General features: G+C 44.4%; 2 protein-coding genes and 2 long non-coding RNA genes across 13 annotated transcripts in view; 2 read left to right on the top strand and 2 right to left on the bottom strand.

The window, feature by feature from the left end:
• GOLGA3 (golgin A3) overlaps positions 1-5,156 on the top strand; it is a 56,892-nt gene extending 51,736 nt beyond the window's left edge. For all 6 annotated transcript variants that reach the window (XM_046901200.1, XM_046901201.1, XM_015275675.4 and 3 more), the window contains one exon: positions 898-5,156. In XM_046901200.1, the coding sequence (XP_046757156.1) occupies positions 898-1,105 (208 nt within the window). In that variant the 3' untranslated portion in view covers positions 1,106-5,156. The remainder of the gene's footprint in view (positions 1-897) is intronic.
• Positions 5,157-5,546: 390 nt separating this feature from the next.
• Positions 5,547-24,703, top strand: ANKLE2 (ankyrin repeat and LEM domain containing 2). Of its 5 annotated transcripts, none has more exons than XM_046901202.1 (13): positions 5,547-5,735; positions 10,305-10,778; positions 11,866-12,057; positions 12,890-13,083; positions 14,004-14,192; positions 14,464-14,586; positions 14,961-15,027; positions 15,701-15,882; positions 16,969-17,075; positions 17,916-18,109; positions 18,572-19,292; positions 19,843-19,974; positions 22,484-24,703. In XM_046901202.1, the coding sequence occupies exons 2-13, from the start codon at positions 10,316-10,318 to the stop codon at positions 22,527-22,529; spliced, it is 2,610 nt and encodes an 869-aa protein (XP_046757158.1). In that variant the 5' UTR covers positions 5,547-5,735; positions 10,305-10,315; the 3' UTR covers positions 22,530-24,703. The 5 variants fall into 5 exon arrangements, with proteins under 5 accessions (XP_046757158.1, XP_025011308.2, XP_025011309.2 ...); XM_025155540.3 differs by having other exon boundaries at positions 21,804-24,703; XM_025155541.3 differs by having other exon boundaries at positions 5,624-5,936; positions 21,804-24,703.
• LOC112533492 lies at positions 15,570-18,839 on the bottom strand. Its single transcript, XR_003077808.2, has 2 exons — positions 18,692-18,839; positions 15,570-15,938 (listed from the first exon to the last, which is right to left on the bottom strand). It is a non-coding gene; the product is annotated as an uncharacterized LOC112533492 (long non-coding RNA).
• LOC112533493 lies at positions 22,116-24,988 on the bottom strand. Its single transcript, XR_003077809.3, has 2 exons — positions 24,532-24,988; positions 22,116-22,975 (listed from the first exon to the last, which is right to left on the bottom strand). It is a non-coding gene; the product is annotated as an uncharacterized LOC112533493 (long non-coding RNA).
• Between the last annotated feature and the right edge of the window lie 242 nt (positions 24,989-25,230).

The raw sequence follows: 25,230 nt of genomic DNA, 5'->3' as shown, positions 1-25,230 counted from the left end.
CCTCTTATTGGGGCTGTATTTAGGACAGTAAGGTGTTCTGTATCTTAAGTGTTTGCTTATATGGCAGTGGAATAAGGAAAGAACAAGTAGACAAAGTGCTCATCCTAAATTTCTCAGTACACAAATAGATATACTGCAGAACAAACCAGGAACAGCTATTTTTAGTTGCTCTTGCTAGTGGAGAAACTGGTGTTTGTTTCTTCTCGCTATCAGCAGGGTTGCTTGTGATAAGAGCCCAAGCAATGAATTAATGGATCCCTACAGTGGAATTTTATTCTGCCAAGAGTTTGTTTTTGTGTCTGTCCTCACAAGGGTGTGCACAAAGTTCTGAGGAAAGCTGTGACCTCGGGAATATGAGGATTTGGGCTTAATGTGAGAACTGAGCTACTGATACCACCTTAGCTGATGTTTTAGGGGAGTGAGCCTGCAGTATCTGTGCAGTGAAGCTGTATTACCAAACTCATCTTTTTACAAAGCGGGTGTCTGAATACAAATCACACTGTGTTTGTTTATTTTTCTTTGATGCCTTCCTCACTTCCACCTCCCATGTTGTCTTCAATATGTGCAAGGGAACCGTGTCTATCAGGTTGCAGACGCTGAGTGCCTTTCCTGAGGAAATGGTGCTGCATCTTGCTTGGCCACAAGTATGTGCAGTAAAGGAGCTGCTGCACTGTTGGCACTTACTTTTTGGATCAAGCATATTGTATTTGTTTTTCTTTTAAATTAAAGATGGTTTCTAAGTTTTGTTTAGACTTCTTTCTAGTGTACACAGCTATAGCTTAGATAATGTTGAAGTAGGTATCAGAATTCAGGAAATCAATTCAGTTATTTTCATTTAGTCATTAGCTTTCTGACTGATAATGTGTGCTCTTTTTTTGTTCCCAAAACTTTCAAAAGGCAAGAAATGGACAGTCTTCAGCGTCAGATGGAGGAACACACCATTACAGTGCATGAATCAATGTCTTCTTGGACTCAGATTGAGGAGCAGCTAATGGACTTTACCTCCACTAGTCCTGCAACTGCTTCCGACCAGCAGGAGCGCCCTGCTTTGGTTGAAACGAAACACAACTGCGATGTTAGCGACAAGGAAGCTTTGGCACTGTAACCTCCTCAGCAGTTGTCTTTCTTCCTATTGCTTTCAGTGTGTAAACAAATCTTTATCAGAATTATTTATTTATTTCATTTTTAAAATGGTCTTCAGAATTTTGCTTTTGCCTGTAGAATTAAAGGGCACGGTTTTGAGAACCTGGCATAACAGTAAGTGCAGAATGTGCTGCTCTAAGGGTTTGTTTGAAACCTCACTGTAATAATTCTACCATACTGGGGACTGCCAAGTGAGAAATCTGGCTCATTTTTGGGTTTAATGAGAGGTTAAGTTGAAGGCTTACACTGAGCCAGAAGAGCATCTGCTTCCAGGTCTGCATTTCTTTAATCTGGGTAAGTTTGTTAGCAGATGACGGTTGATTGTGCTTCATCTGTTTTTTGTTCTGTTTAGTTCTTTTTTGTTTGGGTTGGGGGTCAGGCTGTTGCTTTTTCCCCCCCTGTGGGCTTTGTCCAGAGCACAGAACACAGAGAAGTCCTGCTCATGTTCAGCTGCAGGCAGTGGTTGAAAAATGGCTACTCCTACCAGAACATCCTCCTTCGCCACACCTGTAATCTCTTACTCTTTGAGATTACAGCTGTCTATATTTAAAAAAAGAAAAAAGAAAGAAAAGAAAAGGAAAGAAGCATTTGAAGCCCTTTCTAGTTATAAAGATGACAGAACATTGGCAGTTTTGCCTGGGATGTTTTCTTAAGTGTCACAGTTTCTCTCTTACAGTTGCAGGCCAGTAGGGAGCTTTGCTTCACTGCACAAACACTTCTTGCACCTTTTTAGTTCGACTTTTGAAGTAGACATCCTTGATTAAAGGTATGCTTGTAATATATATTTATATATATAAAAGAAAAAATCATAATTTTCTGACTGTTTTAATATGCTTATATACTGTAAGTCAAGGCTGACATGAGGGTGGTTCTTTTTTGTTGTTGTTGTCTATTACTCTCATTGTTATATAATTACATTTTAAGTTTGCTGGGTTTTGGCATACTGTCAAATGGCTGAGGGAAGTTAGCCCCCAAAGCCAGAGCTTTTAGATATATAATTATTTTACTTTAAAAGACAGAATTATAATGCCTATGAAGTTATTATTTCGACTATCTTCTCCAACACACTTCACCCCCTCCCCCTTGCATCCTCTATTGTAGGGTGTCCACTGTGAGTGGAAGTGGTGGCACTATGGCGCCTTAGCTAAGTTATTATTAAAGCAGTCCTTGTCCTTTGGTCCCATGGGCCTGCGTGGCTCAGAGTGCGGTGATAAACCCCCTAATTCAGAAACTGCTGCAGAGGTACTGCTTCATTCAATGTGCTAAGCCACAAATCAACACATACAGGATGTTCTTTGGAAGATCGAGTGGCAGCTTGTGCCAGCATGGTTTTGTCTTTGAAACAGACAGAAAACAGATCAGTCGTATTCACTGTAGGCTGGTATGAAGAATGAATCTAACAAGTAGAAGAAGACTAATTAGCTGTTTAAAAAAAAGCATCTCTTCAAGTAACTTTTTCATAATTAGCTATAACAAGTGTTTGGGAAAGTTTCCCGGTCAGTTGTGTAGCTTATTTTTCTCAAGAGGCAGCAGCTTCTTGGAGGAGGCTTCTTGTAGATGGGTTTGGGTGTTTTGAGAGGAGGTGGTTGCTGCTGGCTTCAAATAAGTCAAAACTGAACAAGGGGTGGGGGCTGGGTGGGGGGGAACCACGTTCATCCAGCTTTAGAGCTCGGAATTACCTATTGAAGCTCAGATCCGGTTGAACACTGTGTACTTAGCATCTGTACTGAATGACATTGTGCCCCTCGCTCGGCTCCTGGATTTTAACTTGCATTTTGTGGAGTCAGGGTCAAGTGATGCTAAAAGTCAAGGTTTTCGTGAAGGGAGAAATGCCTTGGTTTAACAGCAGGTTCCCAGCATACAGAATTACCACCGAATTTAAAAAGTTTAAGCTCTTTAGTAAAGCTTCTGACATGTTAATGGCTGCAAACCACTGCAGTCCACTTTGCAGAGTCAGTGGTGCTGATTATCTCGCTGCTGTCATGTTCTTGAAGTTGCCTGTATATTAAGCTCTGAGAAGAAAAAAACATGCAGTGTTGTTAAATAACAAAATCAAAACTACATAGTGAATAATATATTCAGTACAAAAAGTTACCAAATGTTGAGGATTTTAAATAAAATAACACTTGTGCAGGGTTAATGTTGGTGTTCATTTTGGTAAATATGTTGCCTACAGTTAATCCATTACGTTTCAGTCTCTGAAGTTTGCTAACAGTTGTATAGACAAAGCTTTTGTCTGATCTCAGAGAAGCCAGAATTGTAAAAAGCCTTCAGAGGTCTTAAGAATGTCTGTTCTCCTTTTTGTGTCAGTGCTGCATTCTGGTGCTGGTGCAGCGCAGCGTTGTTGCACTAGCTCCTCATGGACACAGCTGAGTTGGTACAGTCAAGTAGTCTTAGGTGCGTATTTGTCTTTTTAAAGATGAAGGAGCTGTTGTAAAACTCTGAGGTTAGATTTCTGCATTGATGGACCTGTCTCTGTCTGGAAGTTCCTGGGCACTAGTTGTTTTCTTTTCACCGTGTGGTTTTCTGCAGACACAAGCACCATGCCATTTGTTTCGTTGCAGATTACATGATGAGGTCTGTGGGTCTAAATCCGGTGTGGCACTGAGTGCTGAAGTCAGAGGAGTTGCAAGAAAGCCTTCTAGAAGGAGCACTCAGCATGTGACAAAAGCAAGGCCTTTTCTTTTAAGTTTATCAGCTATGTATCTAAGTTGTCCAGAGAAATAGTTGCTGCTTTATTAAGGAGCCTCTCACTGAGGCTGCACACGCTCTCTCTGCAGAGGCTCAGGCCTCCTGCTGTCTGGGCAGTAAACAGTAGTTATTGGAATGAGAAGTCGGTCTCCTCTGCACGTCTGAGAACTGCCAAATGTATCAGCAGAGTATCAGTGCCTCAGAGATGTTGGTGTGCTTTTAGAAATCGGGGAATACTATTTCAAAGATTTTTTTTTTTTTTTTTTTTTTTTTTTTTGCTTTCTGAAGTGTTTGAAGGGAATGCATTTTGCTTATCTGCTTTTCAGCAGTTGCTACCCACTGAACAGGGCTTGTTGATGAGGCAGAAATGTCACTGTAAAGTAAGAATGTTTCCCAGATGTTGGAATTGTTAAAGGCTGTGCTGTTGGTTTCCAAATGCTGTTGGGTCTTTGGAGGCTCTGGAAAAACTGCATTAAAGCAACAACAAAAAGCCTGCAATGGAAGAAGTGTTAGTTACTGTCTGTGACGTTGCTGAGCATTGTAATGTTCCATTCTGTTGTCTTCCAGATGTCTTGGAAATAGTCGTGCACTGTACAGGGGCCAGCTGAGCCCTGCATCAACTCATGCAATAGAGGATCTGATCCCACGCTGCTCATGCAGGCAATATCCTAGCTGAAATCTATGGCATCGTCACAGGCGTAAAGAGCAGAGTGTGACCCAGAGTGGAAGTTGGAGTGCTCATGGATTACCTTTACCTCCTCAGGGGAGCGGAACGCAGCAGCACGAGCGTGGTTGTGACAACACAGAGGTGCACTGGGTGCACAGTGCTGTCAGTACCAAATTAACTCGGGCCTGACACGTTCCCTGCTGGTGCTGCACGGCTTGTAGTGTGTGTTCCAATAACTCCATGGGGAAGTGTGAGCACTTTGCATGGGCCTGCTGTGCCCCCAGCCTTTATTACTGACACCAGTCCAAATTACTGGTGCTCGTCAGCCGTCAGTCTGCTCACACTTTGGGGTGAGGGCAGAGCAGCCTCATTTCCAATACCAGTGCACAGATCCCTGGAGGAGATAAAGGTGCTCTCGGTGTTGTAAAAGCAGCGTTAGGTTTTATGCACGGCGCTCGTTCAGGTGGTGTCCGGGTAGGCTGGGTGTGTGCAGATGGGGGTCACTCTGTTGTGCTGGGAGGGGACAACCCCGTTCTGCAGGAGCTGCACTCCGTGCCGTTCGCGTTGCGATCACACCAAGCATGTTGGTGATACAATACTGTGCATAGGAATCCCTTTAAAGGTTTTGTGCAATAAACTATTTTTGGTAAAGGGCTCCAGGTTGTTTTTATTCATCAGGAGGAATCAATATCTCTTTCTTTCTGACAGTATAGAATTCAGATCGTGCTGTATAGCCAGTATTTTAAAAGATATTTTGAAAGAGTACATCATTGTCTTCGTTCTTATCTCGATTTTCCCCCCACTGATTTCTACCGCAGCTGCAGTCGGTTCGGCCCTTCCCCGACTGCTCCTCAGGGCGCTGAGCAGCCGGAGAGCAGCGCTGCGAGCGGAGCGAATGAGCGCCGAGCTGCGGGCAGCGGAAGGGCGACGCACCGAGCGGGAGAGCGGAGCGCGGCGCGGAGCTCCGGCAGCAGGGGGCGCCGGCGGCCCCCAGAGGGCTGCGTGCAGAAGCGGCGTTTTTCAGCGCGAAAACCCTCCCCGCGGTGAGCTCCGAGCGATCCCCGCTGCGCTCGGCGCCTCCCACGGGGCCCCGCCGCCCTTCAGGCGCCGAACTTTCGTTTTGCACGGGACTTCCGCTCAGCGGGCGGGCTGCGGGAGCGCCGAAGGCCGCGGGGATCAGCGCCGGAGAAGCGGAGGCCGCGGCGGGGCGCTCCGTCCAGAAGGAAACGCGGAGGTAAGCGGCGGGGCCGCGAGACGGGCAGCACCGCGCGGGGCTCCGCGGCCGCTATCGCCTCACGCGTCGGCGGGAACGCACGGCGAGCGGCCCGGCGCTCCCGCCATGCCACGCGGCCGCGTTGCCGCGCGACGGGCGCTGCTCTGCTGTCAGGCGCGGCGCGGGGCGGGGCGGAGGGCCGGAAGCCGGGAGGCCGCTGAGGTACCGACCCCGGAGGCCGGCGGCTGCGCGCGGCGGGCGGGCCGGGCCGGGGCATGGAGCGCTGGGCCGGGGCGGCCGGCGGCGGCGGCTGGGGCTCGCTGTGGGACGGCGGCTGGGACCGCTGGCCGGCCTGGGAGCTGCTGGTCGCCTGCGCGCTGATCGGCGCGGTGGGCTGGCTGCTGCGGCTGCTGGACGGGCGGACGGGCGGGCGCGGGGCGCCGCCGGAGGGCCTCCGTTGCCCGACCCCGCGCGGCGAGGCGGAGAGAGGGCGGCGCGGCGGGAGCCGCCCAGGTGAGAGGCGCGGGGCGGCGGGGGGGCCGGGGCTCTGCGCGCCGCGGGCCGGAGGGGGGAGCCGAGCACGGGCCGCCCGCGCCGGGGATCGCCCGATTGGAGGCCCTCGGTCGCGGGCGCCGCGCGCCTCCCTGCGGGCCCGGCTCTTCTCCGGCCGCGGCGCCGCTCCTCGCGTCTCGCTCTGCGTCCTTCTAGCGCCGCCTTTCCCGCAGCTCGTTCCCGGTTCGCCCGCCTCTGTCGCTACGGCCGGACCGCTGGCTGAGCGGCTGCGGGCGGCGCGCTGAGCTCTGACCGCTCCGCAGCGCCGCGTCCTCCGTGGGTGCGCAGCCGGGCGTGACCCGAGCCCGGGCCGGGGGAAAATACACGTATTCGTATGTGGGCACGAACGTCAGGGGCGGGCGATGGCACTGCTCGTTTGCTGACCGTTCGATAAACAGGGCAGCAGGACTGTATTGCTGCCCTCGGGTGCCGACGGCTCGTTCTCTCCGGGTATTGATCTTAATTAATTTCTGGAAGCAGATTCTGTTGTTTCACGCCGATGCCGCGAGCAAAGAGAAACGCGATTTTGCCCCGCTGTGCTTTGTTAGGAAGAGCCTCCAAAGGGCGGTGGCGGCACCGCTGGGGTGCGAGGCGGGGCTGTGCGGGGCGGCCCTGCGGGCTGGGGGGCGCGGGAGGGGGGGGTGCGGCTGCCTGCAGTGCCCGGAGGCACAGAGCATCGCTGGGCTCGGGTCTTCCCCTCTGCCGTCCGCACGTGTGTGCAAAGCTGTCGCATAATGACCTTAAAACAGGCAGCTGTGCGGGGTTGCAAGGCACGCTTCTGATTTGGACGGGTAAAAATAGGCGGTGCCTTTAAAAATTAATAAGTTCTCAATGTCCTGGGTGTTCTATTGCGGCTTTAAGTGAGTTGAGATTTCTTGAAAGTAAACCATATTCTTTTTGAAAGAATATGAGCTGTGCAATGAAACAGCTGCACTGTGTGGAAGGCTGAGTAGCTGTGTGGTCCATCGTCCTGTTGATTAAAAAAGTTGGTCTCTGCTGCTCAAATAAATAAACTGCTGTGGGGGATTCCGGACAGGGTTGCTCTGAGAAATTGCCCATTGATTCCCAGCAGGGAAACGCACTGCTGTAAGGCATGCAGGCAGCTCGGCTGGGTGCTGCGCCTGGCTGTTGGGTGACAGAGCCATCCACGGACCGACCTCTGCAGTGCTGTGTGCTCACAGGCCGTAACCGGAGGGCTGTTTGCTTCCCCAGCTGCCTGCTTTGTCATGGCCCTCTCAGGTTTGGTTGCGTGCAGTTTACAACGTGTGAAATGGACACATGAGATAAATACTTTGTCTTCTGCTGATGACGATAAATTTTAGGCACTAATTCAACTAAAACATAAGATACCAGAAGCATTGGTCCTGTGCTATGCTTTTTGCTGAACCACGCACTGGGGAGGAGGGTTTTGTGTGCCTGCATTCTGTGTCTGTAGTTATACAGATCCCAGGGGCTGCTCTCATGCAGTGTTTGGAATGGCCCTGCTGGTTCTGAGCCCTGAAACAGGAGCATTTCCGGAGCTAATTCTTCAGGCTTTGTATAATGCGATCTCAAATTGTTTTCATTGAGATGTTTCTACCAGAAGCTCTCCTGCTCTCAGTTTTTACTGCTATTGTGATTTTGTGGTCAATGTCAGAAAGAAAACTATCAATCAGAATGGCGATCTATAACATCCTCTTATGTGACTTCATGGCTTTATCCTTTAATTAAAAGACAGTAACAGAAAACTACCAAGAAAAACCCCTCGAAATACCTGAAGAAGATTACGTGTCAAATGAAAGTGAGAAGGTGTGTCAGCCCTGCCTGTGTGCGCTCAGCCATGGGCGGGCAGATGATGGCAGGGGGGGCAGATGGCTCTGGAGCTGCTGGGGGGGGGGAATGCTGTGTGGCAGCGGGTGCTGTGCCTGTGCAGCAGCTCATTTGCTGAGGCTGCCCTGCTCTCACTTCCCACACTTTCCCTACGCTTCTGCTTCATATTGGTGAAAGAAGCTGCAGCTGAGGCAGGTGCTCTGAGCACACGTTTAAAATCAGATGTTGAAAGAAAACACTGCACAGAAAACAGTGCACACTCACTTAACTGTACCTGCCAAGCTGTGCTGCTCGGAAATCGATCTGAAGTTTGGCATTGGTGTTGTTTTCATAGTATTTCTTAGTTTTAGAAGCATAATAGCTTTGAATTCAAACTGATGGAATTGCACATGGCTGTGTTCACTATTGCAAAAACTTGGGCAGGCTGCATTTTTTATATCAGAAGGCTTAATTCTTTACCAGCTAAATCTTGGACACCTTAATATGCAGTGTAGTCATTTATAGTTTGTGGGTATACTTTGTGATAAGGCTGTTGGCAGCACGCGTGGAAAACAAGAAGTGTTGGCTGTGTAGTTGTGTGAGGAAGATGAGATTTTGGAATTTCTTCTGAGCTGGAATGCTGGCAGAAGGAGGGCTCAGCTCAGCTGTCGGGATGCAGTCCCTGCAGTGCTGCAGCCCCACTCTGCTCTGTGCAGTGGTTGCTGTCTCAGCCCTGTGTTGGTTTCCCAAAGGGCCTTGCACGTGTTGGTGCTCAGGGCTGCTTTAACACTGCCGCTAAAGCAGGAGAGCACTTAAGCCAATGAGGTGTTTCTCATACTACATCCAAACACCACCACAATGGCTTTAAACTGGAAGGGGGGAGATTTAGACTAGATATTAGTGAGAAATTCTTTGCTGTGTGTGTGGTGAGGCACTGGAACAGGTTGCCCACAGAGGTTCAGTAGATGCCTCCAGCCTGGAAGCATTCAAGGCCAGGCTGGATGGGGCTGTGAGCAACCTGGGATAGAGGGAGGTGTCCCTGCATATAGCGTGGGGTTGGAGATGGGTGATCTTAAAGGCCCCTTCCAACTCAAACCATTCCATGATTCTACAGAATCCTTCTCTTTGAATAGAAGGGGACAGTCCTTGCTGCTCCGTGTCCCTGTCTGCAAGTACAACCATTTGAATAACATTTTTACTTGTTGTGAAGCATTAGCTTGCTTGAATTGATCCTAAACACACTGTGAGTGCCAGCATGAGGCATGGCCTGGCGGGGCAGTGAGGGAAGGCCGGCACTGCAAGGGCTGTGGCTGTGTGAGCATCTCGGTCCTAAAGCTGTCACTGCTAACAGTGCAGCAGGAGGGAGGCACAGCTCTTATGGTTGTGTGGATTTAGTATCTAACAAAATAACATTGAAGCTGCTTATGTTATTGAGCTCTCTGAATCCTCTATTTTTAGTTGTTTTTTTAGGGTCAGAGGTTTCTCACAGCAGGGAATTGTGTTGGCATTGTGGTGTTTTCAGTGTCTCTTTGCTGCTTGTGCAGAAGCTGTGAGTGTGGCTAACATGGAGGGAAGTGAGCACTGAGTGTCACACTGGAGAGAAGGATTTCCCTGTGGAAATTGAGAAATTTTTACATTCCTGCTATATGTTAAGGAGGGAGGCCTGGAAAGGTCAGCTCCCCTCTCCTGATTGTTTGATCACAGAACAGGAGCTGGGAAAAAACCGAGTTGTGTCAATAGTTGCAGCCTTGAGCCATTGCCAGAGGCAGAGTGCCCTGGCTGCTGCCCCACACGCGTGTTGTATGTTTTTCAGTGAGAAATTCTTCCTGCAATAGAGACAGTGCCATGCTCTAGCTGTAGGGGCTGTCTAACCTGGGCTGTACTGAAGCCATGCGGCCTTCCGCCCCATTTTATGCACGGGTTGTTGGCTTCTTGACAGAGGTCAAATAATATCTGTCATCAATTTTCAGACATAAATGTTATGGGTTAAATTTTCACAATGAAAGTCCTAATGAAACTTAAAAGGAACAAAATGTATGTTGTAAATACTCTTTCGGGTAGGCACGAGAGGAAGAGGAAACAGTATAAGTCCGATGGCTTAAACGCTATTAATGAGTTGGAAAACATTTTGCTTTCTCATTAATCTCATCAGAGTCAGAAAAATTAAGAGACACCTTTTTTCTTTGCTTTAATACAGCATTAAAATAGAAGGAAAAAGACTGAAGTTCATCTCATCTGTTTCTCCTCTAGGTGAGATAACGATGGATGCGATCTTATCCCGCTTGAAGCAACTCAGCCCTGATGAGCTTAGAGAGGAACTTGTAAGGGCAGGGCTGAAGTGTGGGCCCGTCACCTCAACTACCAGGTTTATCTTTGAGAAGAAGTTGGCCCAGTTTTTACTGGAGCAGCAAGGAACGTTGGAAGAAGGGTCTGCATGGTCAGAGGAGGCTGCTGGGAGCGCCCCGCCTGATGGCACTCACACAGCTTTGAAAACAACTGCAGTGAATCACAGCCATCATGGAAGTGTGTCTGAAGAGGTCGACTTTGGGTACTGTGTCGGTCTGAACCCTCCAGAAGAAGAAGCTGTGGCACACACGAACTGTTCAGCTCCAGTGTGTGGGGCAGGATATGCTGGTTCACAAGGTGGTGCTCAGACACCATCCAGAGATCCTCCACTATACTATGGTGTTTGCCCGGTCTACGATGACATACTGGCAAGAAATGGTAAGTAGCATCTGTGTGCTCCTCGAATCCGACGTGTGCTTTTCATGTCAGATAGCATAAGGAAATACTCTTTTCTCAGCACTGCTTTCCATAGCATTCAGTTGCATATCATTGTCAGTTGAGGTAGTACAGGCAGCTGGAAACCAAGTGTGGGCAAAAAACAATTGCAAAGCATGAATGCAAATGATTTCAAGAGGTCAGAATTGTTATGACTCCATCCTTTTCTTCTTTGAGAAAGGGGGAGAGAGAACTAACAGTAGCAGCCTTGCAAAAAAATGGAAATAATTTCTGTTGTACATGCTTTAATTGGCAGGAATTAATTATAGACATACCTGAATTAGTACTGAGCTACAACATCAGGCTAATATTTGGAAGGACTAAGCTTTATTAATTATTAACAAATGTATTTTATGCAAGTTATCAGTAACTTTGCTAGTTCAGGTATGCCATAATTAACCCGTGGCTGCAGTTGCTGTGGGGCTGTTTGCCCTATCAGCTGGGACAGGGCCATGATGTTGTTTTGGTTTTCTTGCAGTCCCATAGCTAATTGATTCAGGATTTTCTCATTTAGGACCTAAATTGAAATTATATCCTATGAAGTCTTTCTTAGCAATCTCTGTAGTCAAACTGAGAGTTCAGTGGTGCTTAGGTACTTAGTGAGGAGACAGATTGTCACAGGAGGTGATCAATAGCATCAACGTGTTGATTTTAGTAGTGTGATTACTTAGAGTTTAGAATTAATGTTGCGCTCTCAGTGACTCATTTCAGTCACTTTGCAAAATTAGGATGGTCCTCTGAGATGCTGGGATTTGTTCTTGTTACAAGGATGTGGAGAGATCTTTAGTTGAACAATGTAACTTAAATGCAGAAGGAGAGGAAGGAGAAGGGTTTGATTAATATTAAAGGTTCTTTTTAGAGGTCTTGTAGTGATGGTGGTGGGTCACTTAGTTGAACTTTCTGTACAGAGCAACATGTTAAAAAATGCAGGGTGAAGAAGCTCCTGGTTGGCTTTTCAGTCTAGGTGTGAAATACTCTCTTTGATTTGAGTTTACTTAAGTAGCTTAATTTTGGCTGTACTGTGTTTCAGAGAGAATACATGTTTATGAAGACAGGAAGGAAGCTCTCCAAGCTGTTAAGATGATTAAGGGTTCACGATTTAAAGCGTTTTCAAACAGAGAAGATGCTGAGAAATTTGCTAAAGGAATCTGTGATTACTTTCCATCTCCAAGCAAGTCCTCTCTGTGTTTGTCACCTATGAAAACAGGATCACTTAACAGAGGTATGGAGGGTATTCATCTGTGTGCAGCAGATGCAATATACAGTGGTAATTTCTTGAGAGAAGGGAACCAGTCCCTTCATTAGCAACGTGCCAGTAACAGGAAAAAGCTCAGAGTGGTACTTTGAAGCCTCTTCATAATTTGAGATGGGTCTGTTGTGATAAATGTGTTACTTTTAACAAATTGTGGTAACTGTACAGTTTTGCATGAGGTTTACACTAAAAAATACTGCTGCTCTTGTGAAGCTGAAATGTTAACAGGCTGCACGGACACACTGCTTAGTCATGTATGGTTGTTTGGTGGGATTTCGTATTTTTACTCGCAGACTTCAAGAGCCTTAGGTTTGTAAGGCACAGATAAAGCTGCACAGTATATTGAAACTGTACCTTATTGTTAACTGAGGTCTTAAGTTCAGAAATGAAATGATAAGCCCTGATCAAATGTCAGTGTTCCCAGTTGCTGGATTAAAGTGACTCGAGAATCAGCCTAACTGCAAAAGCCATTTCAAGCATTAAGAAAATTCTTACTGCTTGTTGAACGTTCATTTTAGGCTTGGATGGAAGCAGATTAGTAGTTGTGAGGCTGTTTTAGACTTTAATTTGGGCCAGAAAGCTTTATAGGTCAATTACATTGTATTTTCTTCCCTACCTCTTATTACTATCAGGGTCTTAAAAAGCCAATAACCTTTTTTTTTTTTTTTTTTTTTAATAAACTTCTTTACATTAAAGATGCAAAGTTAATAGATAGTTTGGATTAAAAGCTTATGCTGGTTGTATGAAAATAGCAATCACTGAGAATAGAGCAGCTAGAAGCATGATGCTTGTGTTTTAATAGATGGCTTATGCTCACTTGAGATGGAAACTGCTAACAAGGAAAGGGCCAACAGCTACAAAAGTCCACGGACCCAGGACCTCACTGCTAAGCTTCGGAAAGCTGTGGAGAAAGGAGATATATCAACATTTTCAGAACTTATTTGGAGTAATCCTCGCTATCTTATTGGATCTGGAGACAATCCAACAGTTGTACAGGTAAAAAAAACATATATATATATGTATGTATGTATATGTATATCGTCAAGTTCTGGTCTGTTGATATGAGTTGGAGGCATGATAAGTGTAAGTGGAATGGATGTGGTTCCTTGCTTTCCACTTCTTCCCCCCGGTGCAGTTTCTCAGTGTTGATTGAGACCAGCTGGAAGCCAACAGGAGTGCAGCAGCTCTGTCTTTCCTGAGGCACCCCACGATAGCTGGGTTTGCTCTGCTTCAGAAGAGCTGAGGAAACGGAGCGTGCGGTTCTGTAGGGAAGGAGCAGTTATAGCCAGCAGTGAAGAGCAGTCTCCTCCTCACAGAGCACTGATCTCCACATAGCAGTATTTTGTCCATGCAGTGGTGGTGTAGAACAGAGGAGTGCCTGGGCTGAAGCTGATCGCACAGCACTGCCTGTCACAGCACCATGCTGCCACTGTCAGAGCACCGCTGCTAACCTGGCCTTAGCAAACACCTGCAATCTCATTTCAAAAAGGGACTTCTCAGACCAGCTTTGTGAGGTTGTTGAGATGTATTGCAGCAAACTGAACTGTATATATACACCTGTTTTCCTGCTCTTCTTATATGCTGAACTTTGTATCTCCTTTTATTTTTTGATACTTTAACATACCTTCTTTGCTACATTTTTTCCTAAATCTAAAACGTGACTGTAGCTGAGTATAAGAATGATGTAGTTAATTTTAAGTGTAGCTTGACAATGTAGCTACATGTCTTCACAATATTGTCTCATTTATGCATTTCTGGATGTTTACTGTTTTGTAAATGTATCTTCCTGAGATAATATTGAGAGATAGAAATCCCCCGGTGACACAGCATGGGAACCTGTTTTCCCCATTAGATCATTAAAGTGTACAGGTGTAAGCAAGCTGTTGGATTTCAGTTAGTTCTGATTTCTGTTTCAGGAGGGGTGCAGGTACAATGTCATGCACGTTGCTGCCAAGGAGAACCAGCCTGCTGTCTGCCAGCTGTTGTTGGACACTCTGGAAAATCCTGAATTTATGCGGCTTATGTACCCAGATGATGATAACGCAATGCTGAGGAATCGCATCCGATACATCGTTGACCTTTACCTCAATACACCAGATAAAATGGTGAGATTTGGGATGTGTGACAGCTCTTTTTATTATGAAAACTACTGGAAGGCATTGAGGAAGCAGAAGGGAGAAGAGGGAAGGGGCCATTTTAGTCAAATTAGCTGGTCATAGGTTGCGTGGGTGTTAACAATCATTACTCCACAGTGCTGTGGAGAAGGATCTGTTATGAGCCCTGTTTGTTTACTTATCCTAGCTTCAATATAAAACACACAGATTGACTTTATGATGTTTCCAAATACATGTGAATTTTCTCTCTTTAACGTCACAGGGATTTGATACTCCATTGCATTTTGCCTGCAAGTTTGGGAATTTGGATGTTGTTAATGTGCTTACCTCACACCCAGCCATTGTAAAAAACCCCAGGAACAAATATGATCAAACTCCAGCAGAAGTAAGTCTGTCCATGTCCACAACAAAGTCATTATGCCAAAGCAGGGTTTTTCAACGTTGAACATTCACAGACTGCTTAGTTGACAGGCTGAGCTACCAGTGCCGTGCCTAGAGTGAAAATGTCTGGGAACATTACAAATATTCTGTGTTGATTATATCCAGAGCAGCATTCTAGATATTAGGATTCACTGCCTTTTGCTTACAGACCCTTTTTTATGGACGAGTATGTATTGTAATGGTCAGTTATACTCTGACTTAAAAGAACTGTATGAGATGGGTAGAGGCCGATAATGTGGCTGTTGAGAAACACCTTGCAGCTGATTGGAAATGGATGTCTTTTGTTTTATTAATAAGTAACTAATGTTTCATTAACAGGTAGTTTGTGAGAGAAGCAAGAATAAATCTGCAGAATTGAAAGAAAAACTGAGAGAGTATTTGAAAGGTCAGTATTCAGTTTAAACTACACCAGGTACGTGACACACTCTGTCAGGCTCTCGCTGTTTTCTGTTGGTTTTCTATAGCATTCCTGTCCATAAGTGCTGCTGCTGTACAGTACTGTAAAAATCAAAAAGAAGCTAAGACTGACGAGGAACAGAGAACTTACTGTGTCTTTTTAAATTATGTGGTTGGTGCTCTTACTGTATGGATTGCAGGGCTTTTCTCATAGCTCCCCATAACGTAGGCACAGCCATTATTTTATTCAGCATGTCTACAGCAGAAAACATTTATCTTAAAGCAAACAAAAGACCTGTACAGGGCAGGAGGTCCCGTGGTTGTGTTTGGCACTTGTGTGGTTTCTCTGACGTGAAAGTCTTCTCTGTTTTGTCACATGCAAATTTAGGCATCTGTAAAACAGGCTTTGAAGCTGGGTGAGAATCCTTTAGAAACTGTTGTATGTATCAGTGTATGTATTTTTTGCATTTGAGACAGAAGGGAGCCTGGACTGAATTACAATCTGCAAGCAGCCAATAAACACTGAAACCGTGAATTTGAATCATATAGTTTTACTGATGAAATACAGTCAGATGGTTAAATGTACAGGTGTATTGATAGCATAGGAAAAGAGCAAGCTAATGTGACATCAGTTAAAGAAGGCTTGGTATTGTTTTATCAAGGTCGCTACTATGTGCCACTTCTGAGAGCAGAAGATAACTCCTCAGCTCCTGTCATCGGTGCGCCGTGGTCACCGGATCAGACAGACGAGAGCCCGCAGGCAGCTCTGTCCAAATACACGGGCAGCCCCAAGGATCCGGTGCTGTCTATACGAGCTTTCGCAGGGCCCATGAGTCCCTCCAAGGTAAGGAGCTGGTGAGAACTTCCCGTGACATCAGTGCCTGTTTAATGAAGGTGGAGCTGTGGATGGGATTAGAAAAATTCTTTGTCTCATTTCTAGAATGTTTGAAGCAGTTCATCAACTTTACTTACTGAATTTGCATTCACATTTTTTTCTAAATGGAAGCAGTGACAATCAAATAGTACGTGTTGATAGTTCTGCAAGACTTGTGCTTGTGTAGAAGTTTTTTTTTTTTTTTTTTTTTTTTTTTTTTTTTTTAGCTGAAATACCAGTTATATGTGTTATAAATTAGGAGGCATTTGTTGACCCATTTGCTTATATGAGCACGCAGGCAGTGGGGCAGCTGTGGGTACAGTGGGTGTGTGAGATGTCGTGTGATGTCTGAGCTCTTCCAGGACTGAGTCTCACCACAATGCTTACTATGTTCTTTTCTTCTGAAGATGCTCTTTGGTCAGTTTTCTGTTCAGCTGACAGAAATGTAAACATGTTTTATCCTCTGAAAAAATTGATATGCCGCATAAGTAACGCATTATTTTGATTGGTGGCAGATACTGCTGATGTCTGCATATAGAGGCACAAAGCTGGGGAGTTTGCAAAAATCCGTTAGCTCGTTCCCTGTTGGAGTTCAAATTCAAACAGCAGGAATATGTTATGATAACTGATACCAGCCTGTGGAACCAGCAATATCTATATGAGAACACCTCCTTTGTGCCTTGGAAAGCACTGACCAGAAGAGCATGTGTCATGAAATAGAAGTGCAGTGTTGTAAGACATGCCTCTTGTTTCCCACTGCACACGACTGAAAACCAGTTAGACTTCATATCTAGCCACGTTGCTTCGAGGTGGTTGTCATTCTTTTAATAAGCAGCTATGAGACCACAGAAGTAAGGTGTGAGATGTATCAGCAGCCATACAGGGAGGAGTATCTGTCTTCAGTTCCGAAGTGAGATTTTTGGAGCAGGAGTTGAGCAATACTGGTGGCAGAAGCTGAGACCGAGCGCAGCAAAATGTTTTCTAGAGCTGCAGGGAAATATTTAGCACTGATTAACTTCAATGTTGGGTTTTTTACAATTATTTCTTTTTTCATAGGCTGAAGAATTTCGCAGGCTGTGGAAGACTCCACCCCGAGAGAGAGCTGGATTCTTTCACAACGTCAGGAAATCTGATCTGGAAAGAGGTGTTGAAAGAGTTGGAAGGTATCTAATAGAGTATCAGTACAGAAAATTAACGATAGAGTAATTAAAGGCAAAACAGTTGTACTGAGTTGCATAGTAGCACGCATTCTTTAGGCAAATACTGGTGAAAATATTTTATGAAGTGTATTGCAGTTGGATTTTTACTGCACTTTTTGTCTAAACAAAATAGCTCAGGTAAAAATGTGGGACCTGGCTGTCCAGCTTTGGAAATAAAAAGACGTTTTAATTGTTACTGATGATATGTACAGAATGTTTTTCTCAACTTCAGCTCATTTGCCAGGAGATTTAAGACTATGCACAGAGTACTTACTCTGTAAAAAGACAGCTGAATGGAAAGGTCCCAAAACAAATGTTCTGCTTTACCTGTGTTGTAGCATCCTTGCTGTTGAAACACTTTGTATCAGCAGCACATGCAGAAAACATAGCTTGCTACAAGTGCTTTGCATTTCTTCCTTTTACTTCAGCCATTGCTTCCTCCTACCTTCTCCCATTCCCAATTAGAAAAAGCTATTAATTGGAGTATTGTTTGCCTCCATTAGTGTGGATTCATCTCTGTCTGATGTCTGGATGCAGTCAGATTAAAATATGTACACTGCTAAATGCAAAAACATAAGAAAAAAATGGAAAAATATTCTAGAAAAAATAGATGATAGTGTGCTTGGTAACAATGTGTATATGTCAGCATTGTGTTTTTGCAGACTGTTGATTGTTGCAGAATTCTCTTGCCTACTTGCACGTTTATATTCCTGCTAATAGCTGATAAAATGTGTTCAGAAAAAGTTATTGTCAAAATAATATTCATGTCTTCACAAACGCTTCGTTTTATTTTATTTATTGCAGGGAGTTAGCTCATGAACTGGGGTTCCCGTGGGTTGAATACTGGGAATTTCTGGGCTGTTTTGTTGATCTGTCTTCCCAGGAGGGGCTGCGAAAATTAGAAGAGTACCTGAGCCATCGGGAAATGAGCGAAAAGGCTCAGCAAGAAACAGGGGAAAATGAAACCTGCAACAGATACAAAACGCCACATCCTTCTGGTAAGGAAAGGGCAAATGCTGCAAACAACAAACAGGGTGTACCTGGGGACAAGGGGGAGGGGGAAAAGCACTGTGTCCAGGGAAATTGTATTCCCCTGTTGGGGTTGCTATTGTTAATGTGTTATCCAAACAGTCTGATTATATTGTTGAAGTAGCTAACAACAACGTGGATGTAGGATAATTAGAACAGCTCGCAGAAGATGTCCTTTATGTGATTGCAGCCCCTATGTGAAATTCCTGTAAGAAGGCCTCTCTACTTGCAGTATATTTTTACTCAGAGCATTTGGAAATTCCTTGGTAGACTATGGAATTTTGTAATCTGCAGATACTGAATAAGTAACTTCTTAAAACAGAATAATCCTTTACACTTTGTGGTGAAAGGTGTGTATTTGTTCCTAGTTTATCTGATGGGAGTTCTATTGCAAGTCTTTTTACACTTCACTCTTATTAAATTATTTACAGGCAAGAGTAAAAAGTGCTGCAATTCTATTTCTGTTGGAGCGTTTTTGGATGAGGATGATGATGACATGAGCTTAGAAGAAATTAAAAACAGACAAAACGCAGCACGGAATAACAGCCCACCTGTTGTGCTGAAGGAGCCCAGCATTGATGCTATTGGAGACGCTGAGTGTGAGATCTTGTCAATGGAGCGTACCAGAAACATCATAGAAACATCAGCTCAGCCCAGGCACTACGAGAAGGGGGTTTCTTCCAGCAAAAATGGATTTTGTAATCCTGTGGCCAGTGAAAGGATAATTGGTGACAGAAAGCATGTGCATGACGGAGAAGATTGCCTTGTATCACCTGTTTGCAATTTAATGTCACAGTTTGAAAGCTTAACATTCCAACCACAAGCGGGTGCAGGAGAATCAAATGCCATCAGTGAAAAAAAGGAGAGAATTCTGCCTGAAAGAACAAGCCAGGTTAGAATACCCAAGGACTGGCTGGATAAGACCTGCTACGCAGTTTCACCACCAAGTTCTTCTGAGCCAAATGTTACAGGGAAACGTGGAGAGACCAAGTTAAGGACAGAACATAAAATGGAGTCGGAAAGGGAAAGGTTATCCATGGAATCTGGAGTCCAGACTAATGAGGCACAACAGTGTCAAGAACCTCCTGCCCAGAAATCTCTTTTGAAGACTTCACCCACAAATGACAACTCTAAGAAATTATTTCTGCTTGGGTATGAATTGTCTTTTCTTTGTCCTGTGTTCCATATATGCCAAATAAGATGCTTATTGTAATGTCATCACCAGCAAGGTTAAAATCATGTGATGCTAAGCAACAGTTAATTTATTAAGTACTCTAATGTTTGTACAGTAGCCATATAGTTCTCTTGCAGTTCATGACCTAACTCTGGCTTACACACCAGGAGCAGAAGAAATCTTTGTTTCCCAGTTACAGTTTCAGCAGACTCTGCTGTTTACCATTCACCTGACAGGCCTGGAACCTCATGGTGAGCCTGACTTAGATTAATATAGTGTTAACCACACTCTTGGGATGTCCTCAGATTATGTGTTCAAAACTTTTTTTTAATGAGGCTGCTGCATAATAATGGGCAGACATTTACATCTGGGTCTGCAGGGAAAAGTTCATAGGGAAGCTAAGGAAGTTCAGAGAGGAACGTGGCTGATTTGTTTGCTTTTATCAGAATAAGAAGTGCTTTGGAATTGGGATCTCAGTGCCTGGACAGACGTGTAGTTCTCCTTTCATCTGGTTTTGTGTTATTCTAGGGAGCGTCCATCAAAGCTGGACAGTGACGTCTTAGCAGCTATCGAAGCAGTACAGATCGATCCTCAGAAGTACCCCGCTATTTACAGATGGAAACACGAGGTGCAGTCCTACTCTTCAGCTGACAGACAAAGGTATTTCTGCAAAGTCAAATGAGCTGAAATATTGTTTTGAGTGGGTTAACTGCAGAAGCTCCAACAGTTAGTTAGGATTTCAGGCCTCGCTACTCACAAAACACTCATTTCGAGTACTCAGCTGCATTAATGCTTCAGTAGTTAGTCACCAAAATATTTTGGCTGGTATCTGTTAATAAGGAAAGATTACTGGTTCAGTCAAAATCCCTCAGAGTACACTGCAGTTCCTAGTAACGTCAGCATCTCTGTACAGGCTCTGCAGACAGGAAGCAATGCTTTCAATAGCGCAAGTTTTCTAGTTGGTCCAGGTGCCAAGTTGCTCATTTATTACTTAGGACCAAGGAAGGATCCATGCAGTAACAGTGTTGGTAATTCTCTCCGTTGTGGATGCAGTGCAGTAAGGTGGTATTGTTCTCAGGGACTGATGTGTGGGGGGATGTTCATTGGGTATTTTCACACATCTCATTTTATGTTTTTTGACCCCAGTCCAAAGGAGTTAGTAATGTCAACTACAGAACACGGTCAGTTTTTAGAAAGAATGTCATGCTAAGCTACACAAATAACGGGGAAAATATTTGGTATGCCTGAATAGGTACTATGCACATTTATATATTTGAGTGCAGTTGCTGTGGGGTACAGACGAGGAGCAGGAGAAGCTGCCTGTGTGCCAGGCACCTGGAAACAAGCAGCAGCTTCTGGCTTTGTTTCAAACAGTGCAATGAAACAGAGCCATTGAGTACTGGTGGGAAGAAGCATCAGGCTCAATCAGATTCTTCTGTGATTTACAGTGGAGTAGAGATAGATAAGCAGTTATTTTCATATGCCTGGTTGATGCACTGTCCTTGTACCACTCCTTCACTTTTCAAAGTCAAATTCTCTTGTTCTCCTCCTGCTGTGATTAATTTTATGAAATAGGCTAATTAATAGGCTTCTTTATCATTCTTACTCCAATGTCTGAGAGGTTCAAAGTGTTCTTCCAAAGTGCTAAAACTGCATGCAAGATTTTTAGGTGTAATCACTGTTCTATCACATAGCAATGTTTAAAAACTACACCTTTAACTAATTTGACAGCACCAAGGCTTGCTCTGTCAGCTCCTTCATGGTACAGTGGAATCTCTGCCTAAAGCACAACACAAAGACCAGCAGAGCTGTCAGATAAAAAAATAATTCAAAAGGTTTTTAATCAGCTGCATACATACATATTATAAACCTGAATATATTTACTGTATCCATCTTTAGAAATTGCCCCCCATGCCAAAGAACAGTAGTTCACCAGAGCTGGAATCAGTCTTTGGTCATAGTGCCTCACTGCTTAAGACAAAATAGATAGAAAAAGGGTTTTTTTAACTTAACAAAGAAAATATTTTGCTCTACTTTCAAAGAAACTTCAGGAAGTGGTTCTCATTCATTTAAGAAGACATCTGGCTCTTTCTTTCATTACAGACCAATGCTATTACTTATGTGGCAGCCACCACAAGGAGAACTTGACAAAAGAAGGCAGGAAAGAAATCATATCCAGGCTGGTAGCTCTGGTGCTAACTGAGCCATGGCCAGCTTTGGTCCTGAAGCCCTTTTCTTGAGATGCTTCACAGGCACATAATAATAGCCATTTTGGAGCAAATTACATCTCATTAGTTAAGCAACATGTCTAAATAAATGGCACATACTGTGCTGTCACTTTTTCTTGTCAAACCCAGCTACTACCTGCTATGATTGTTCTCTGCTTGTGCATTATTTTCTAAGATCTCTACAGGGGATTCTGAGGAAAATGACTGCTCTTCTTTTTGCAATTCGTAATGAAATGCGAAATGACTTTGTCTTTCTTTCAGTTGGCCAAGTCCAGCACTGAAGGGAAGATTCAGGTCCCAAAGCACAGCTGCTGGCCCACCAAATGCTTCAGTGTATTCTAGTCCAGGAAGAAACAGTCCCATGATGGGAAGTCCAGGGAAACATGGCAATGCTGCCTCGTTTTCTCCAGACCCTGGGAGCCCTGGCCGCTACAGTCCTGCCTGTGTCAACCACTCTATATTAAAACCACGTTATTTTTCAGAGCCTCCTACCCACTAAACTATGATTCTTTTCCTGAAACTTTAATAGAGTTTTCCTTGTTAGAGTGAAGGAAAAAAATTACACTACTCAAGTGACACGAGGTTTGCACTTGGCTATTTATTTTTCCTCAATTGAGGACAAATGTATGTTACAAAAACTGAATATATGTCTTTATGTCATATAGGAGATGACAGATTCCTGGTGATATGCAAGAAGTGAGGTCAGTGCAGTTGTCCAGTAGCTATGGATTTTCCCTTGCCCAGAAGGCAGTGAGCTGAACCTTTTCTTAGAGCTGGTGGTATTTCACTATCACCTGCTGTCCTTAGCACAACGACCTCATTAGCCCTCAGTGACTTTTCTTTGCTTGGATAGGCTGAAGGAAGCACATCGGTAAAACCTTACTAAGAAACCTTACTAGAAGAAATTAATGGCAAGATGTAAAATGTTTTTCTGCTTACAGGGGGGATGTGCAACTGGAAAAGCCTACAACAAAGCCTCGGTGGTGACAGCGTTCCAGGTTGGGGTACCAACATGGAACCCTTCCACATAACCAGAAAAGAGGTGTTACAGCCAGCAGGCTGCTGGAGATAGCTGAACACACACACACATATGTGCACACAGACTTCTAGATGTATGCATGTATTTACACAGCAAGCCTCGAGTCTTAACCCAAGACTGTTAACAAATACCATGATGTAATGAGTGTTTCAGTAAAAGGGCACTGTAGAAATACTGGTAATCCTTGCAGTAATAGTTTGAAGACTTAAAAAAACTAAAATTAGTTGCTTTTTCCCCACAAAAGCTTTTCTCGTTTGCAAAATGTAATAGTTAGTTATTAAAAGCACATCAGCAATAATTTCAGCAAGTTTACCAGCAACATACCTTAATGGTGTAGTCTGTGATGCAGTACAGTGCTATCCAGTGACTTGTGATATGGTTCCTCAGTTCCCAGCTGTTAAGAGAGGAGTACAGATACTGGCCTACACATCTAAGCTGTCACTGTGTCTCCATTCTGGACGTGGTAACCCATTTCTGTTATTCCTTCTTTAGCCTCCTGAAAGAATCACTTATTTTGACTGTATACTGCTGAGGTTTCAGAACTCAAAGGGAGCTTTCTCTATCAAAAAAAAGGCATCCAGTCTTATCCTCACAACATAAAACTAACTAGAAAAAATTAATTAAAACCTGCCAATGGTGTGCTAGTTAAATGAGGGGTTAGGATTCACTGGTGCCACAGAGTAAAAGTAACCTAATTCTACACCTGAGGAGACAGTAACTGCAGGCAGGATGCCATCACGCAGTGCTGGGTCCCTTTGCCACAGGGGCTGACCCACAGAGGCAGGGCAGCAGAAGCCACACACTGCTGGGTTCTGTGGCCAGCACACACTGCAGTGACTGTCCCATACACCCTTAAACAGGGTCCTTATTTGGTAGAAACCTAAAAAAAATGCACTTAATGCTTTTGCAAGCTTAACAGTGCCTTTTGTAACATACATTTTTAATTACACTTTTGTTCTTTTAAAAGTGAAGACGTGTCATCCACTTATTTACAGTGGAGCACACAAAATAGTTTTTTCTTCTGGAATTTCTGAATTGAAGATATTTTAATGTCTCTTTCTAAGTTTATTTGGTGCAACAGGTCTACGCTGTGGAAAAACATTCCTATTTTAGAAATTATTTAAAAAAACTTACTGAGATTCTTCTTTATAATATAAGTCTTTTTTCAATGATCTGGACATCAGGAAGAGCCATTTTATCAGAGGACTGCCTTTCAGTGGTACTCCTGGCACCCAGCTTGGCTGTGGGGGTCATTCTTGAGCGGACATTTAAGAAGAACATACTCTACTACACTGCTACGTGAGTTAACTGACTGCTCCCCATCCTGTTGGTGTTTGAGGTCTCTGCACCCTCCAGGTGCTTTTGCAGGGCTCACAGTCCTACAGCTTTAGTTTTAAGAGGTTTGGGAGTGGGTTGGTTATTTTTAATAATGAATTCAATATAAACGATGTCATCATTGTAGAGAAATTCTTTAAATGCTAAATGGAAATAATCACCTGACAACACGGGTAAGAGCATAACGGCAAATTCCTGCCCTAAGCTGTGCAGAGACCTGGCCCTTCTCCATTTCTTATAGGGCAACATTGTGCTTTTGTGAAGCTTGTTGGAGCCAGCAGACTGGTACTAACAAACACAGCAGTACTTTTTCCTTTTTGTCCTTTTTACATTTTTTTAAGATTTTTTTTTAATATTTCGATGTATCTCACTGCTCTGTATGTACACCAAACCAGGCAGAGGCACTCCCCAGCCCCGCAGCACTTCCCCCCCCCCACCCCTGCCTTCCACTTTGGAATTCTGTTTGGTTCAGCCCAGAGAATATTTTTTTAACCGTTACACGATTTGCATTACTCCAATTGTGCTGCATTTTAAGAGGTAGTTTTTCTAACAGACAATATATTTAATTCAGCTATTTTTTAAAAGTAGCAGTTTATGTAGCGACTGATCACTCACAGTTGTGAAGAATGGAACTTGTGGAGACACTGAATCCGATTGGGGTTGCTTCAATTCACTTCTAAAGGTGCAAAAGATCAGGGTTTTTGTTTGTTTGAATTAGCCAAGTGTCATGTTACAAATACAGTTACCTTGCTTTCTATTCAAAAATAAACGAGTGCTCAAAGTGTCAGCCTGGGTTTGTTTCGTGGGATGAGGTAAGAAGCAGCTGAGATCGAGGCCAGGTGCAGGCTGGTTACAGCCATACAGGACTCATTAACATGGAGTGTGTGTGTGTGTGTGTGTGTGTGTGTGTGTGTGTGTACAGGGGTCTGACATGGTGTATGTGTGTTTGGTTGTAACACAGGGGTCTGACTGTGCCACTATGCAAGTAGGATCAGAATGTTTAAGGAGGAGGAAATCTGAATACATTAAAAATCAGGCACTGAGATTGAACACTCCTCTCCCCCCCCCCCCCCCGCCTCAACTTCTGTGCCACTAAAAAAAAGTGGTTGTAGGGCTACAATGTGCTGGAAAGTACAGCAATAATAGCAGGGCGGCACAATCCCAGGCTGCAGCAAATAAGAAAAAGCTCCAGTGCAGCAACCATGGACACAGAAACAAGAAAATGTGCTTACCTCCAGAAGGCCTCAGGCATGCAGGGATCTCCAGTGAGATCCCCTCACTTCCACTGCCACCTTAAATGAGGTCCAGGAAGGG

Source organism: Gallus gallus, chromosome 15 (assembly GCF_016699485.2).
Source record: "Gallus gallus isolate bGalGal1 chromosome 15, bGalGal1.mat.broiler.GRCg7b, whole genome shotgun sequence".
Lineage (NCBI taxonomy): Eukaryota > Metazoa > Chordata > Aves > Galliformes > Phasianidae > Gallus > Gallus gallus.
The sequence above is the reverse complement of the archived record's forward strand: the minus strand, read 5'-3'. Positions and strand labels throughout refer to the sequence as shown.